At 52.2% G+C, this 13,528-nt stretch overlaps 1 protein-coding gene and 1 non-coding gene across 4 annotated transcripts; both read left to right on the top strand.

The window, feature by feature from the left end:
- The first annotated feature begins 3,766 nt into the window (after positions 1-3,766).
- Positions 3,767-8,520, top strand: LOC132249388 (perilipin-3-like). 3 transcript variants are annotated; one of them, XM_059724420.1, is made up of 6 exons: positions 3,772-3,823; positions 4,930-5,017; positions 5,821-6,106; positions 6,881-7,080; positions 7,469-7,597; positions 7,706-8,520. In XM_059724420.1, the coding sequence occupies exons 2-6, from the start codon at positions 4,955-4,957 to the stop codon at positions 8,099-8,101; spliced, it is 1,074 nt and encodes a 357-aa protein (XP_059580403.1). In that variant the 5' UTR covers positions 3,772-3,823; positions 4,930-4,954; the 3' UTR covers positions 8,102-8,520. The 3 variants fall into 3 exon arrangements, with proteins under 3 accessions (XP_059580405.1, XP_059580403.1, XP_059580404.1); XM_059724421.1 differs by having other exon boundaries at positions 3,772-3,829; XM_059724422.1 differs by lacking the exon at positions 4,930-5,017 and having other exon boundaries at positions 3,767-3,823.
- Positions 8,521-13,050: 4,530 nt separating this feature from the next.
- On the top strand, positions 13,051-13,122 carry TRNAA-UGC (transfer RNA alanine (anticodon UGC)). The gene has a single exon. It is a non-coding gene; the product is annotated as a tRNA-Ala (tRNA).
- Positions 13,123-13,528: the final 406 nt, after the last annotated feature.

The following is a 13,528-nucleotide window of genomic DNA, read 5'->3' as shown; positions in this document are numbered from 1 at the left end:
GGTCACAAAGCATCTCACTGCCAGGAAGTCCCATGCCATTATCCATCATATTTTACTTAAGCTGCTATGGGTATTAACTGATGCCAGTTACAAATCCTCAGGTTAACCAACCAAACTAATAAGAAGAATCACTGCTCTCCTCTTCTTCCCTCTTTTCTTCATTTACCTGTTTGTTTTCCCTCCTTCTGCTTTGCTTCTTGTGGCCTACAGAGTCCTGGAGGGTTTGCCACATAAGGACCCCAGGCCCACTGCTTTTTGACCTCTTCTTCTGGCCTGTTCAGGCTTTATAGGGGCGATTCATCTGGGGCTCTCTCCTTTAGAGAGGCAGGCCTTTGTACGTCCCTACTCTCCACATCTCTTTTCCCTGCATCCTGTTGTTCTCCTCCCTCTTCCTTCTACAGTACTTACAGTGCCTATTTCCATCTCCTCTTCTCCCAATTCTTCCTGCTCTTTCCCCCACTTTCTGTAACCTTTCCTTCCTCCTTGATTAACCTCACTGAGCAGGCCTTTTCCTGTAGAAGATCTCCAGAGGAGTCTTGACTTGGTCTTCTGAGGTTTGGCCTCCCTCCTCTGTTCTTTCCTCACTTCTCTGCCCAGGCCTTCCCTTCTTATGGCATTAGTGAATAATGCCAGGCATACTAGAGATTTGCCCTGTCTATCCACAAAGATCACACTACCACAACTTTATGCATTCCTATGCGGTATGCCCCACCTGCCTGTACACTGAATAAAAAGGCAAAGTACAGCATACTGCTGGATGTCCCAACCCTTCACACTGCTGACAAAGTGTTAGCATTCCATAATAATATATGGCACTGCTGTTAGTACCTATTGGTATCACCAGGGCATGGAAAATATCAGTTTCAATGGAGGACAGGCAGGAATTAAAAGAACTCAACTTTTATTGCAGAACAGTAGGCAAGCTTCTATAGTACTTTCCTCTCTCTAACAAGTTGGGGGTATTCTCTCCCTGGACTTGAGGGGTCCACCTTCAGGAGGACTCTGGCCCTCCAAATGCCCATCCATATCTCACTTGTACTTCTTACTTTACTAGCCCCACTCCCTCACACTGCCTCTTTAACCATGTTCTCCAGTCTGTTTGGCTACCGTCTGAAAACTTCTCAACTAGGACAGCTTTCTTCCTACCATTTGGGGCTGTACTAAAAACAAAATACCTTGTCCTTAGTCTCTTGGAAAGGTGTCTAGAAGTTCTCCTCGTCTTCCAGGCCCCTAAACCTCCATTCTCAGTCTAATCCCATAGGCACAGCAATCAAGCAGGTGTAGATCTACCAGACAGAGCTTCAGTATCTTCTGCAATGGAGTTTGACCAGATTCCACATGCATTTTCTCCCTGCTAGAGTGGGAGTCTGTTGCTGAACCTGTCCTCATCAGTGGGCACTGTCAGTTCCAGTAGACCCACCAGTTACCATTCATCTCATTTCATACTGTCCCTCACCCAACAAGGAGGACAGAAATGTTACCTGCTGTAACCACTGCTAAACAACCAACAGCTGTTATGTCCACTGCCACCACTGCAGCTGCTGTTACTATGGTCCTACTTGCTATGCTACCAGAAGGTACAGCAGACAACAATCCTTACTACTCAAGCAATTAGAAGCCCAGGACTACACAAAAGGGTACCTGTCCTGTTGAGTAGCTTCCTGGGCATTGCTAGGGCTGGTGGTTTTATTCAGGCAGCCATGCCCATGCAGCCAACTGGGAGTAGCTAGGTGACTGGCAGCCAGGCAGGTCCACTTAGTAACCAGGGCCAGCTGAGGGCAATGTAGCCTGCTTGCTGCCCTGACTCCTGACACTGATAAGGAAGCACCTGACCGTGCTGAAGCCTGACTTGTACCTGGCCTCAGTAGGAGATGATTAACTGCATCATCCTTTAACCTTTCTGCAGATTCAAGGGCATTTAGCATGCCCTGGAATTTGCAGGATTGGGGGCCTAATTATACTGACATTACAACATGGCTCATGATTTGTGGTTGAAACATTTAATTTTTAGATTAAAAAATGGTTCCTTTCCACAAAATGTGGAGTGTAATTTCACCAGCCAAAAATGTACATCCTCAGCAAAGTGAAAAAGACCATTTCCCATAAGGAGGTGACCACCCAAACACCCTCTATGCCACCCTCTTTAGGCAACCACCTTGGAAAAGAAACACAATAACAAACTTGCTCCCCACCTAACTATTGGGGAGACCAATTTATATAATTATGTGGGATCTGAGACTGCCCCACAGCTGGGCAGGTGAGGTTTAAAACCCCATTGGTTAGGTATGTTAAGCCTTGTTAGCAGCATTCAAGAATGGTTGTAGCAAAGGCTGGGATTCAGGAGACTAGTATTTTATTCTCGTTTTTGAGGAATAGAAATTGGTTAAGATGAAAATTTTAATTTCAGCATGTTTTAGGGTTGGGTTGTTGTTGGTTTTTTTCCATTTAGAAAATAGAGGAAATTATTTAAAAAAAAAAAAAAAAAAAAAAAAAAGACAAGGTATACAAAGGGTAAGCACACTATAAATAACACCATGGACAGACACTAAGAGTACAGAGTACCCTGAAATTCCTGGAGAATAAAAGTCACAATGTACCTTTCAAGTGCATTTATTGATTTAGCAAAGCCCTGGTTCAAAGGTCATTAATAAACTTCCAGTGACTTGACTAGGCTTTGAATCAGGCCTTAGAGGACCATCTCACTCTTCTGGAATAAAAAGCCACATATTTCTTACTTTGGATAACTTGTCCCCAGGCTGCATGCTCTCTTCTCAAGGGACTACATCCCTTCCCCAGTGCTCAGAGCAGGCTGGTCCTGCTGAAGCAGACACAGTCCCCTCTCCCCACAGCAGGGTGTTTCACACCTGGGGCCACCCCTGCTTCCCCAGGCTGGAGGAGAGCAGGCTCTCAGTGCCCTCCAGTCAACACATCCTGGTTCTGCTCCAGCAAGGCTGGGATCCAGACCAGGGGGGCAGACTCCCAGGGGGTGAGCAGGCAGGCCCATCCCAGTCTCAGAATGCTGTGACTGTACGTGGGAGACGCCTTCTGCATCACACCCAACTCCAGGGGAAGGCTCCTTCCAGGAAGGGCACAAGGCACCTCTGGGGCACACCCAAACCTGCCCCTTCCCAGGGCACCTTCGTCCACCCACATCTCAGCACACTGTATTGACCTTGGTGGATGGGCTTCAAAGGGTTATATGAGAAACATCTGGAGAAATGGCATGGGTGATTGATAGATTGAGGGTGGGCTGTAGCTGCTCAGCAGGGAGGCTGCTATATGGCTAGCAAGAGATAGGCAGGCTTGCAACTAAACTGTATGCCTAGTCTCTCTGAACAGAATTGTATCAGGTGAGTTAAAAACAAGAACAAACAAGTCACAGTTATGACAGGCACCAAGGTGTGGGAGGAAAAGACAAGTTAGATAGCACCTCATTAGGAGACCAGGAGTTGCACATGATTGGTTACTAAACGTGCCATTAGGGAATGCACTTATTGATTGGCTTAACTATGTGGAAGGCTTTGGATTTGTGTACCCTTGCAGCTCCCTGTTCTGTTACCCAGGCTAATCACCTGGCTGAAAGCAAATAAAGTTAATTAATTTATAATCACTGAGCCAGGTAGGAGAGGAGGGCCCCTTGAGAGCAACAGCTAATTGGTCTGGACAGACAGTACCTCTTTCTGACTGCTCTGCAGAGCTGTCTGTCATGTGGGCCCTGCCCTCTGCTGACTTTATCCCAGGTATATAAAGGCTGGGCTGAGACAGGTAGTAGTATTGCTGCATGGTGAGAGATTTTGGGTTTGTGCTCTGCTCTGCTCTGAAGGTGTTTGTATGTTTCCAGTTGCTTTTCTTGGTTTCTGGTGTAATAATATTTCTTGTGAGGTTTACTTTGCTGCTCCTTTCTGTAGAAGATATTGGTTGGGCTGTGCAGCAGAATCCTTAGTGATAACTCTTAAGGGTGCAAGTTATCAGTTCTTCTTCCAACCTAAAAAGAGCTGATCTGTTCCTTTTACTAGGAAAGAGTCTCCCTAATAATTCCTTGGGTGAAACACAGTTTGACCTAGGATAAGAGCAGGATCCTGTCTCAAAGAAAGAGCCTTGGTACCTGAAGGGTATAGTCTTGCTTGGTGGCCTTGCTCCCTGGGAAGAAAGAAAGCTGTTGTGCTTGAGGTGCAATGCCCACTTGGGCTGTATCTATTTTGACATAGAAAATCTGTGTGTGAGGCAAGTTATGTTTTAGCTTGTGGTGTGAGGTAATGGCCTGCTTGCCTGTGTTCATGTACTAGGCAGTGTTGGTTGAGGTTTCCCAAGAGTGCTGATGACTTGGTGGAGAAGGCAGGCAGGGCTGTGCTTGGAGGGGGGGCCACTAGGAAACCCCAGCTGATCTAGAGAAGGGAGCTGAGGGGTTGGCTTTCCCTCTCCTTCTAGCTCCAGGAGTGGGGGCAGCAGGTAGCTCTTCCATCCTGGCTCTCTGGGCAGCAGTGAGATACCGTCTCGTGTGCAGAGGCTGTGTTCCCCATCAGTGTGTCCTGGCCCTGCACCCTAGTGGGGCGTGCTGTTGCTCCTATATTTCCTACTATGCAGTGGACTCCTGAGCAACTTGCTGTGCTGGTGAGCAGGAGTGAAGGCCCAGGCAATAGTACTTGGCTTGGAAATGAGGTTTTGTCATCCCCACCCTCAGTGCGGCTGGGCCAGGTCTGAGTGCTGGGGTGCAGTGGCTCTTGTGGTCCACTGTCTGACTGCTGGGCTGTCCTACCCTTAGCAGGCTGCATGCATAGGATAGCCCCTACTCCACTTCGAGGAAACTACTTGTACAAACAGCTGTGCAGCTCCTGGAAATGCTGGGCAGTGGGGAAGGGCAGGGAAGCTGCAGTCTCTGGGGTACTAGAAGATATGCTGCCTGCTTAGCTCCTTGCTGCTTCCTCCTAGTTTTCAGTGACTCTATTCTCCTGCCATGGCCTCCAAGGACAGTGACCCCCAGGCTGCCATCTCTGAGCCCCAGGGGCAGCAGCAGCAGGTAGGTGCACCAGCTGGGGCTGCCTGGGGTGGGTGTGGTTCTGCTTGGGATTGGGGACCCTGCTCCAGAGCAGCCCAGCCTGGTGCTGGTGCCAGCTGCTGTGAGCCGAGAGTGGGGAGCAGGCCCACCCTTGGTAGGGAGTGGGCTCTGGTCAGCAGAGCTGTGGGACTGGATGAGTCCCCCTCGGCCCCAGAGCAGTCAAGGGCTGGCTCTGCCCACTCTGACACCACCTCCTTCTGTGGGGTGAGCGTGTGTCTGTTTGAGCTCAACAGTGAATAAGTCAATGTGTATGACTGAGGGCAGTTGTCCTATCTGGCCATGTGGAGAAGGAGGGTCCTGGAGGTCCAGTTCCTAAGGTAGACATGAAAATGGAGTCGGTTGAGGGTAAGTGGAGCTGAGCAGGAACTGGGGTGTGTAATACTCCACAATGAGTCATGGCCAGCTTGTTACAAGGCTGGAGACTCAATGGCAGGACCAGTGAAGGCTGTGAACACTTTCCACAAGCCTTGGAGGCTGCAGTGGCAGGGGGCTGACCAGCCCTGGTTCAGCTCTGCCTTCCAACCTTGCGGCAGGGAGCAATGTCCACAATAATCCCTCTGCCCCATGAGAGTGAGGGCCCTTTCTGAAGCCCTGTGGCTCTGTGCCAGCTGTAGAGCCTCAGGAGGCAGCTGTGAGGTTATTGGTGACAAAAGTCTTGGCAGCATCTTCAAGGAGGTGGGCAGGCTCTCCTCTACCCAGCTCCTGTCATCTTCCCTATGCAGCCTTGTGCTTCCAATGCAGTAAAAACTCTCTTCCCCCCCTAGGTGCCTGCAGAGGCCAAGGACCTGGATGCAGCTCCAGTGGCAGTGGCCAAGGATGCTGTCTGCAGCACAGCTGCTGGGCCCAAGGCTGCAGTGTCCAGCATGGTGGATGTAGCCAAAGCGGCTGTCCAGGAGGGTGTGGAGAAGACTAGTTTGGCAGTGACCAGCAGCGTGGATGCTGCAGCGGGCCCGTCTGTGGGCCAGAGTGTTACAAGTGACCTGGACATGGAGCTGGGGAAGACAGAGCAGTGGGTGGACCACTACCTGCCCATGATGGCTGAGGAGCTGGGTGAGGAGACTGGTACCAGGGAGGGGGAGCTTGGCAGCTGGTGGCTCCATAACCAGGGCAATGGGCATCCTACCCTTGTGGTCACTGAAGCTACTGATCTTTATGGTTTGAAAAGCCTTCCCCAGTCCTGTGGGATCTCCCTTTGGCTGCTCCTGGCACACATGAGGGGAACTGGAGACAAGTGAGGGGCTGGATTGATTCCAGCCTGTTCTCCTTTGCTCCAGGAGGGCTACTGCTTCCAGCAGGCAGTGCTGCACAGCCAAAAAGCTGTGCAGGAAGTGGTGACCATTGCTTTTTGCTATTTGAAGTAGTATAGTTCGGTTAGGCAACACGAAGTAGCCACAAACACTGGACAGGGGTGTCCTGGTCCAGGTTGCCCCAGCTCCAGTCATGACGTGGTGAGCAGAGCCTGGAGGCACTTGTGGTTCAGAGGCTGCTACCGGAGCCCTCTGAGGGTCCCACAGGCAGGATGACACTATGCAAGCCCCTTTGTAGGGCTTGGTTGGAGTTGGATTGTTTCACTGGAGTGGAGGGGTCCTCCTCACTTGGGGGCAGGGAGGCTGTGCCAGGCTTTGGTGGCATCCCCCTAACCCCTAGCTTACACCCTCTCCTGCTCCCCCTAGTGCAAGGCAGCTGTGCCATACTTGCTTTCCCATGGGTTCACTGTCCTCACAAGCTCCTTCAGGGGACCCAACTCCCCCTGCCTGGGCTGATACCTGAGTCTGCAGGTCCTGGCTGGTCCCCACTGAGGTGGTTTCTCCTGCTTTCTTCCAGCTGCACTTGCTGCCTCTGTGCAAGGGGCAGAGGTGGCTCCACTGGAGCAGCAGAAGCAGCAGCAGAGCTACTATGTGTGCCTGGGCTCCCTCTCAACTAGCCTGCAGCAGCGAGCCTACCAGCATTCCCTGGGCAAGATGAGGCATGCCAGGCAGAGTACCCTGGAGGCCCTGGTCCAACTGCAGCAAGCTGTGGACTTGGTAGGGCCTCCCTTCCTCCTCCTGGGGTTCAGGGCATTACAGGAGCTGGCCATCCTGGATGTGTACCTGGACAAGAGCACCAGCAGGGGCTGAGTGTGCAGGATTTAGGTATAAAAGGAACCTGATGGATGTGTGGTGTAGGGAGGGGACACCTGCACCATTTGGGCATGGGATCAAGTGGTCCCTCCTTCCCTAGCCCTCAGCTTGCCTGAGAACCTAAGTCTCCAGAGCCTGCTGCTCAGGGAGGACCTGCCTTCCTGTGGGGTCTGGTGGCACTTCTGCTCTGGTACCATTGACTCCAGAAGGCATCTGTGGCTGCCTAAGTGGAGGAGGATGCGGGGGGGTGTTGGCACTGTCCTGCCTTGTCATGTGATCTTGTGTGCCCTAGATTGGCTCAGCCAAGCAGACTGGGGATCAGATGGTGCACGACAGCCAGGAGAAGCTACAGCAGCTGTGGCTGGAGTGGCGCCAGGGCCAGCCAGGAAGCCAGGAGGGGGACAGCACCCCACAGCCTGAGGTAGGACTGCCCCTGCTCTGGAGCAGCCTGGCCATGCCCTGGGGCAAGTCTTGCCCCTAGGGAGCCTCCTGAGGCTTTCTCTCACTCTGGCTCCATCTCTCCCTGCAGGAGATGGGATCCCAGGCTCTGGCCACTGCCCAGACCCTCCTCCAGCAAGAGCAGGATGCCTGGCAGAGCCTGATGGCCAGTATCCAGGGGCTGCCAACCAGCATGCAGGAGCAGGTCCAGCAGGGCTGCCAGCACCTGGGGGAGCTCCAGGCTGCCTTCTCCAGTGCCCTGTCCTTCCAGGAGCTGCCTGAGGGGCTGCTGAGCCAGAGCAGGGAGAAGCTGGCCAAGGCCCAGGAGTGCCTGGATGATCTGCTGGAGTATGTGATTAAGAACATCCCCCTGACCTGGGTTGTGGGGCCACTTTCTCCTGCTGGAGGCTCTGCAGAGCAGGTGGAGGAGCCTGTCTCGGAGGGCAAGGTGGAGGAGCCTGCAGGGGAAGGGAAGGTGCAGCCCTGAAGAACTGAACCCCTCTTGGGTCACATCTAGTAAAGGGGTCCTTTCTCTCTCTAAGGGATTTGATTTGGGCTGTGAAGGTGGGGTAGTCTAGTCATCCTCCTTCTACTGGGCAAGTCTCTTGCCCTCCCCACTGAGCTGGGTATTCACTTGGGCTTCCCAGAAAGGGCTGCCTTTCCCTGGATGTCTCTAATCCTGCTGTACCAATTGGCCTCTTAGCTGCCTCCTGATTGAAGGCTTCTTCTGCTCCAAATCCCTTGCCTGTCTGGTTGCTGGCTTAGTGTTGATCACTGTTGCATTCACAGCCTGTCCTGAGCATGTTCTTCCATCAGGTTGCAGGGAAGAAAGGAGTCCTCCTGAAGCAGTTTTGTAGAGGGGATGGTTTCACCTGCTACTAGAATAAATACTGCATTTGAAAAATGGCTCTCCTAATTGGCTTCCAATTTGTTGGTCCCCAGCAACTCCTGTTCCTGCAGTGTCTCCCTTTCCCAGCTGACTTCCTCATCCTACTGCTGGAAAGGAAGCAGCTCATTCTTTTTTCCTCATGGCCTTGTCTCACTTGTTCTAGTACTCCTTGCTCCTGTTGTGCTTCTCACTTCCTCCTCCCATTTCCTGAAATTAACTGGAGGAAGCAGAGGGACACCAGGTGCCTCTGTGTTTTTTGCCCACTTCCAGCAGGAACTGTACTTTACCCTTTTCCCCTGCCTTCCTCTCTTCCCTAGTGCAGCAACTCCTTTCCTTCCTAACAAGTCTTGGGGCTAAAGGCAGGCCAACCAGAGTTAGCAGGGCACACGGCTGAGCAGGTGGGTGGGGATCTGCATCTGGGAGTGGGAGGGCAGGAGGGGTTGGGGCTGGGACCAGGATGATGGGTTGTGAGAGCATGGGGCCAGGGCCTGAGCAAGAGCCATGATCCCCCTCCTCGCATCCTTGCCTGTGGAACTGGTGCTGGCTGCATGGTGGGCAGCAGCTCAGCCCCAGTCCAATGCTGTCACTGCCCCATAATCACAACTCCTGGTCCCACCTCCCTTCCTGCTCCTGACTGCAGTTCCCCACCTGGCTACAGCCCTATCCTAATCACCCAGCCCACATGGGTTCCACCCCCAGCTATGGGTGTGGGGCAGATAGTTTGGGGTATCTGTCCAGTGGAGCCAGGCTAGGCTTCCTACCCATTCCTAATTGGGTGGGACAGTCCTGGAATAAGAACACCAAGTCCCAGGCTGCATGATTTGGAGATGACATTTGTTGTGAACCCCAGACATGCAGGGAGGTGGGGTTTCTGCTCACCATGGGAAATGATGGGCTTCCTCTTGTAGGCTGGCAGTGTTCCAGCCCACAAAAGGCTGCCAGGAGCAGGATGCAGGGGGGCCATGTGCATGTGTGGTGCATGGGGTCTGGGCAGCTCCCTGTCACTGTGTGCATTCCCCAGGGTGGGGTGTGGAGGGGGCCATGTGTCCCTCAAGACTTCAGAGCAGGGTGGGGGTGGATGCAGGCTGCCTGCTGCAGTCTCAGGGTTCCCTGCTCTGCTGCTGTCTCCTGGGAACCCCATGTGGACTGTACCACTATGGCAAGGTGCCCTGTGCCCACCTGGTGGCGGCAGCAGCAAGGGACCAGCAGCATGGAGTTGTGCCCCTGCAGCAGTCTATGGCCAGTGTGGGCTCCCAAGGGAAAGGCAGCAGGGTAGGGAATCCTGAGCCTGTAGCATGCAATTGGCATCTGCCCCTGCTCTGTGCAATCGCCAGAGGTGGGCAGGTGTCTTGCCTTTCCCTTCTTGAGCAAGTAGTCAGCCTAGGCTGGGTCCTGCAGCAATAGCTGGAAGGAGCTACTACTGGGGTTGTTGGAAATGGAATCAGGTGGCCACACTGCCCCCAGCCTGCTGCACAGGTGGTGGTGGCAGGGCTGGCTACATGTGCCAAGGCCTGGGCTGCTCTCCATGCCTGGAGAGCAGCCCATGGACCAACTCTGAGAGGATGGACCTAGGCATGTTGGTCCTCAAGATACTTCCCCCGATTTTGTTTTATTGAGAACATCAGGAACTCCCCCATATGAGAGTGGTCTGATTCACACGTTCCCATTGATTCAAATTTGCCCACAGGCAGGTTTGGCCATACATGGGTCTATCAAGGTGAAAAACTACAGCACTGTCTCTACCAGGATTTTACTTTAATAGGGACTAGGAATGTCCTCACTGGAGTGTGTGATCTCAATGGAAAACCCACAGTGTTGTGCAGTGGAGGCCAATTTAGCATGATCCAACATCTGGGGCATGGTGAGAAGATGATGCAATGGGTTATGGAAAACTGCAGAAAATAGAAAGGAACCATAAGGAGCAAACAGGCTCATGTCAAGGAAGCAGCCACAGCTGCCCAGCAGCCCCAAGAAGACTGGAGCTGTCTGCTGCCACTATTTGGTGAATGAGGGGGTATCCAGGCCTCTGGGTGTTAGTCATGTCACAGATCAGGGCATTTCATTTGCAAATACAGGTGAGTTTTGAAGCTGAGGATGATTGGAGGGTGTGTGGGCAAGCAAGGTACTGACTTGCAGGAGTGGAAGATGAGAGACTGCTGTCCCTGCCCAGAGCACAGAAAATGCTTGTGGGGCCTCTGGATGTCACTGTCCTTGTTGGAAAGTGATAGATGCAAAGACCTGCACCCACAGTGCCTAGGGAGGGTCATCCTCGCCCTAATGGCAGTCTGGGGGAGCTGGTATAATAAAGCATGGAGAGGAGCCTGTTGGCTGATCTCCCATGTTGGGAAGAATATCATGTTTCTGGGAGATGTTGATTTCTCTTTCAAAAGCGAGCTTGCTGTTGGAGTGTTTCAAGGTGGTAGATGGAGTTAAGCTATCGCAAGAACTGTTTCAAAGTGGGGAGTGGAGTGAAGAAGGTGCAGAGGCAGCTTTTGATTCGGTGATCAGAGTAGAAGCATGATCAGAGTAGAGGTGACAGCAGCTTTGCTGAGGTGCTCCCTTAAGTGGCACGTGAGCCGGGACTGCTCTTGCTGGGAGAGCCCCCAAGGCAAGATGTCCTTCAGGGGTGAGAGAGAGGCTGGCCCGGACTTCAGGCTCCATCATTTTGGGCAAGGAACAGAGTAACAGAGGCAGGAGGAAGTGACTCTCGAGCTCAGGGGCCACCTACAACCTGGTGCAGAAGATTAATTTTGGCAACGTGTTCAGCTGGCTTCCCTGAGTTGGTGCCATGGTGCTTTCCTTCCCCTCCTAGTTTAGCCCCGTTTCTTTGAACCCTTAGACTCACTTCTTGCTAGTGGAAGATGTTGCTTGTGATAGCCTTCTCTCTGTCCCCCATAACAAATGGTGCCATTTACTTTCCCTGGCTCTGGCCAGCACTCGAGCTGGAACGTGGGTTTGTCAGGACGGGATGCCTCTGGTTGAATGGGGCTTCATTCACTGCCACAGGGTGCCCAGCAGGAATAGGAACTATCTCTGCCCAGGCCTGCACTTCTGCCCTAGAGCTTTATGTGCCCAACAGGCTGTGTGCTTGTTCCCTTGCCAGATACAGGGACTATGCAAATGGTCTCCCTCTGCCCCCTCTCCCTGTAGGGGGGCGCACACTGTCACTGAGAAACACGCTCAACTTGTTTTCTAATCTCACCGAATGCTGGTGGTGCCTGAGGCCTGTCATTTGATTGGCCTTTCTTCCTTCCTTTCTTGAAGATTGGCACCGCATTGCCATCTCAACACAGACTCTATGCCAAAGTGTGCAGAAACATCTAGCGCAAGGCTTGAACTGGTACGGTGGTCACTAACAGCGTGTTGCACTTTGGCAGGGGAGTTCTCTGGTTACAGTTTTAGATGGCTTCTAAGCTGGTGCCGCAATGAGCAAAAGATGGATAGCAGATCCCCACTTCAAAGAAGTGTTTAGTCGAAAATCCTGATGAATGACAATATTATAAGGGTCCTGATGGAAGCAGGACTCAATCCTCAGCTGCTATAAATTGGTGTAACTCCACTGAAGTCACTGGGACAACAGCCAACTAATTTAAAAAGCATCACTGGTTCCCTGGTCAGAGGAGCAGGGGCTTTTCCCTCCCCCACTCAGGTGACCAGAGGGACCACACCCTCGGCACCAGGCTTTTGTCACCTAGGCAGGGAAGAAAATCCCCGCTCCCTTAGAAATTCGACCCCAGTGTCCCAAGCTGACCGGGACAGTTTTCTGGAGGGAGACACAGACGGTGGCATTTCTGCCACAGGCATCGTTGATTGGTTTCAGTGTGGTTGTCATGCTGTCCATGGTCTGTCCTGTCAGTCTATTCCTTTGTTTCCCTAACCCATCACATGCACACATCATTGACTGGTGTCTTAAGCTGGGCATGCGCCAGAATGGCAATGGTCTGTCCACCAAAACTGGAAATCCCAAAGGCTCAGCAGCTGGTCACTGTGACATGTCCCCATTGTGGCAAAGCATATCATGAAATGTAGCACTGTTGGGATGTTTTTTCCCCCACAAAATGTATGCCTGCTTGCTTCAGAAAGAGTGGCCTATGAAAGAAATGGTCACATACAGGCTTTTAGAAACCAATTAAGCCTTCCAATTCCCTTGGACCATTATTCTAATGCATATCTACTCTATCTATAAGATAATTCCTAAAAACAAACCTCTAAATATTATTTTCTAGCACTCACTCACCCTTCTTATCAGTCTCCCATTTGTTCTTGCTGCACACACACCCAGACACACACCAGCCCAACTCTCACTGCTCTCTATCCAGCAACTGACTGACAGTCAGTAAATTTAGGTACAGTTTGCAACCCTGAGCAGGCCTGAGCATGGCCTTGCCCTACACCTGGGCAACACTCAAAGCAGACAAAGGCCCAGGTCAATAGGAAGGTGAGCAAGGACTACAGCTCTTCAAAAATCAATTCTAGCACTTGGCCAATAGGCTACAGGTGGGGGAGAGTGACAGCAAGTGAGAAGCAGAGATCAATGTAGCCAGAAGGGGGATGTAGCTCAGTGGTAGAGTATATGCTTTGCATGTATGAGGTCCTAGGTTCAATCCCTAGCATCTCCGCTTTTTCTGTTGGACAGGAGGTCCCTCCATACGAGGGGGGACAAAAACTGTCCTGCAGGCCAGATCTGGCCTTTGGAGGGGCTTTATCCCACCCATGGCGGGGTCCTAAGATGGCGACTACGGGGTGGGGTGCTTGTTAAAGGCAGGCCTTGATATCTCACCAAAACTCATTAAGCGGCCCTGTAGCTGAAATAATTGCCCTCCCCTGCTCCAAACTCTGTATCCCTCAGACATAACCAGCTGTGGGAAACATGAAACAGTTTGAAACCCCCCAGTCTGTGGTAGTCCAGCACCTACCTTCAGACTTTGGCACCACCTTCCCACAGCACAAGGGCTCCCACAAGTCTTGTCTCCTCTCCCCTCTCAGTCCCAGATCTCCTCTCTCTCTCTCTCTCTCTGTCCCACG

The sequence above is a fragment of the Alligator mississippiensis genome, chromosome 3 (genome assembly GCF_030867095.1).
Source record: "Alligator mississippiensis isolate rAllMis1 chromosome 3, rAllMis1, whole genome shotgun sequence".
Taxonomy (NCBI): Eukaryota; Metazoa; Chordata; order Crocodylia; family Alligatoridae; genus Alligator; species Alligator mississippiensis.
Note: the sequence above shows the minus strand (reverse complement) of the source record. Positions and strands in the feature narration are given on the sequence as shown.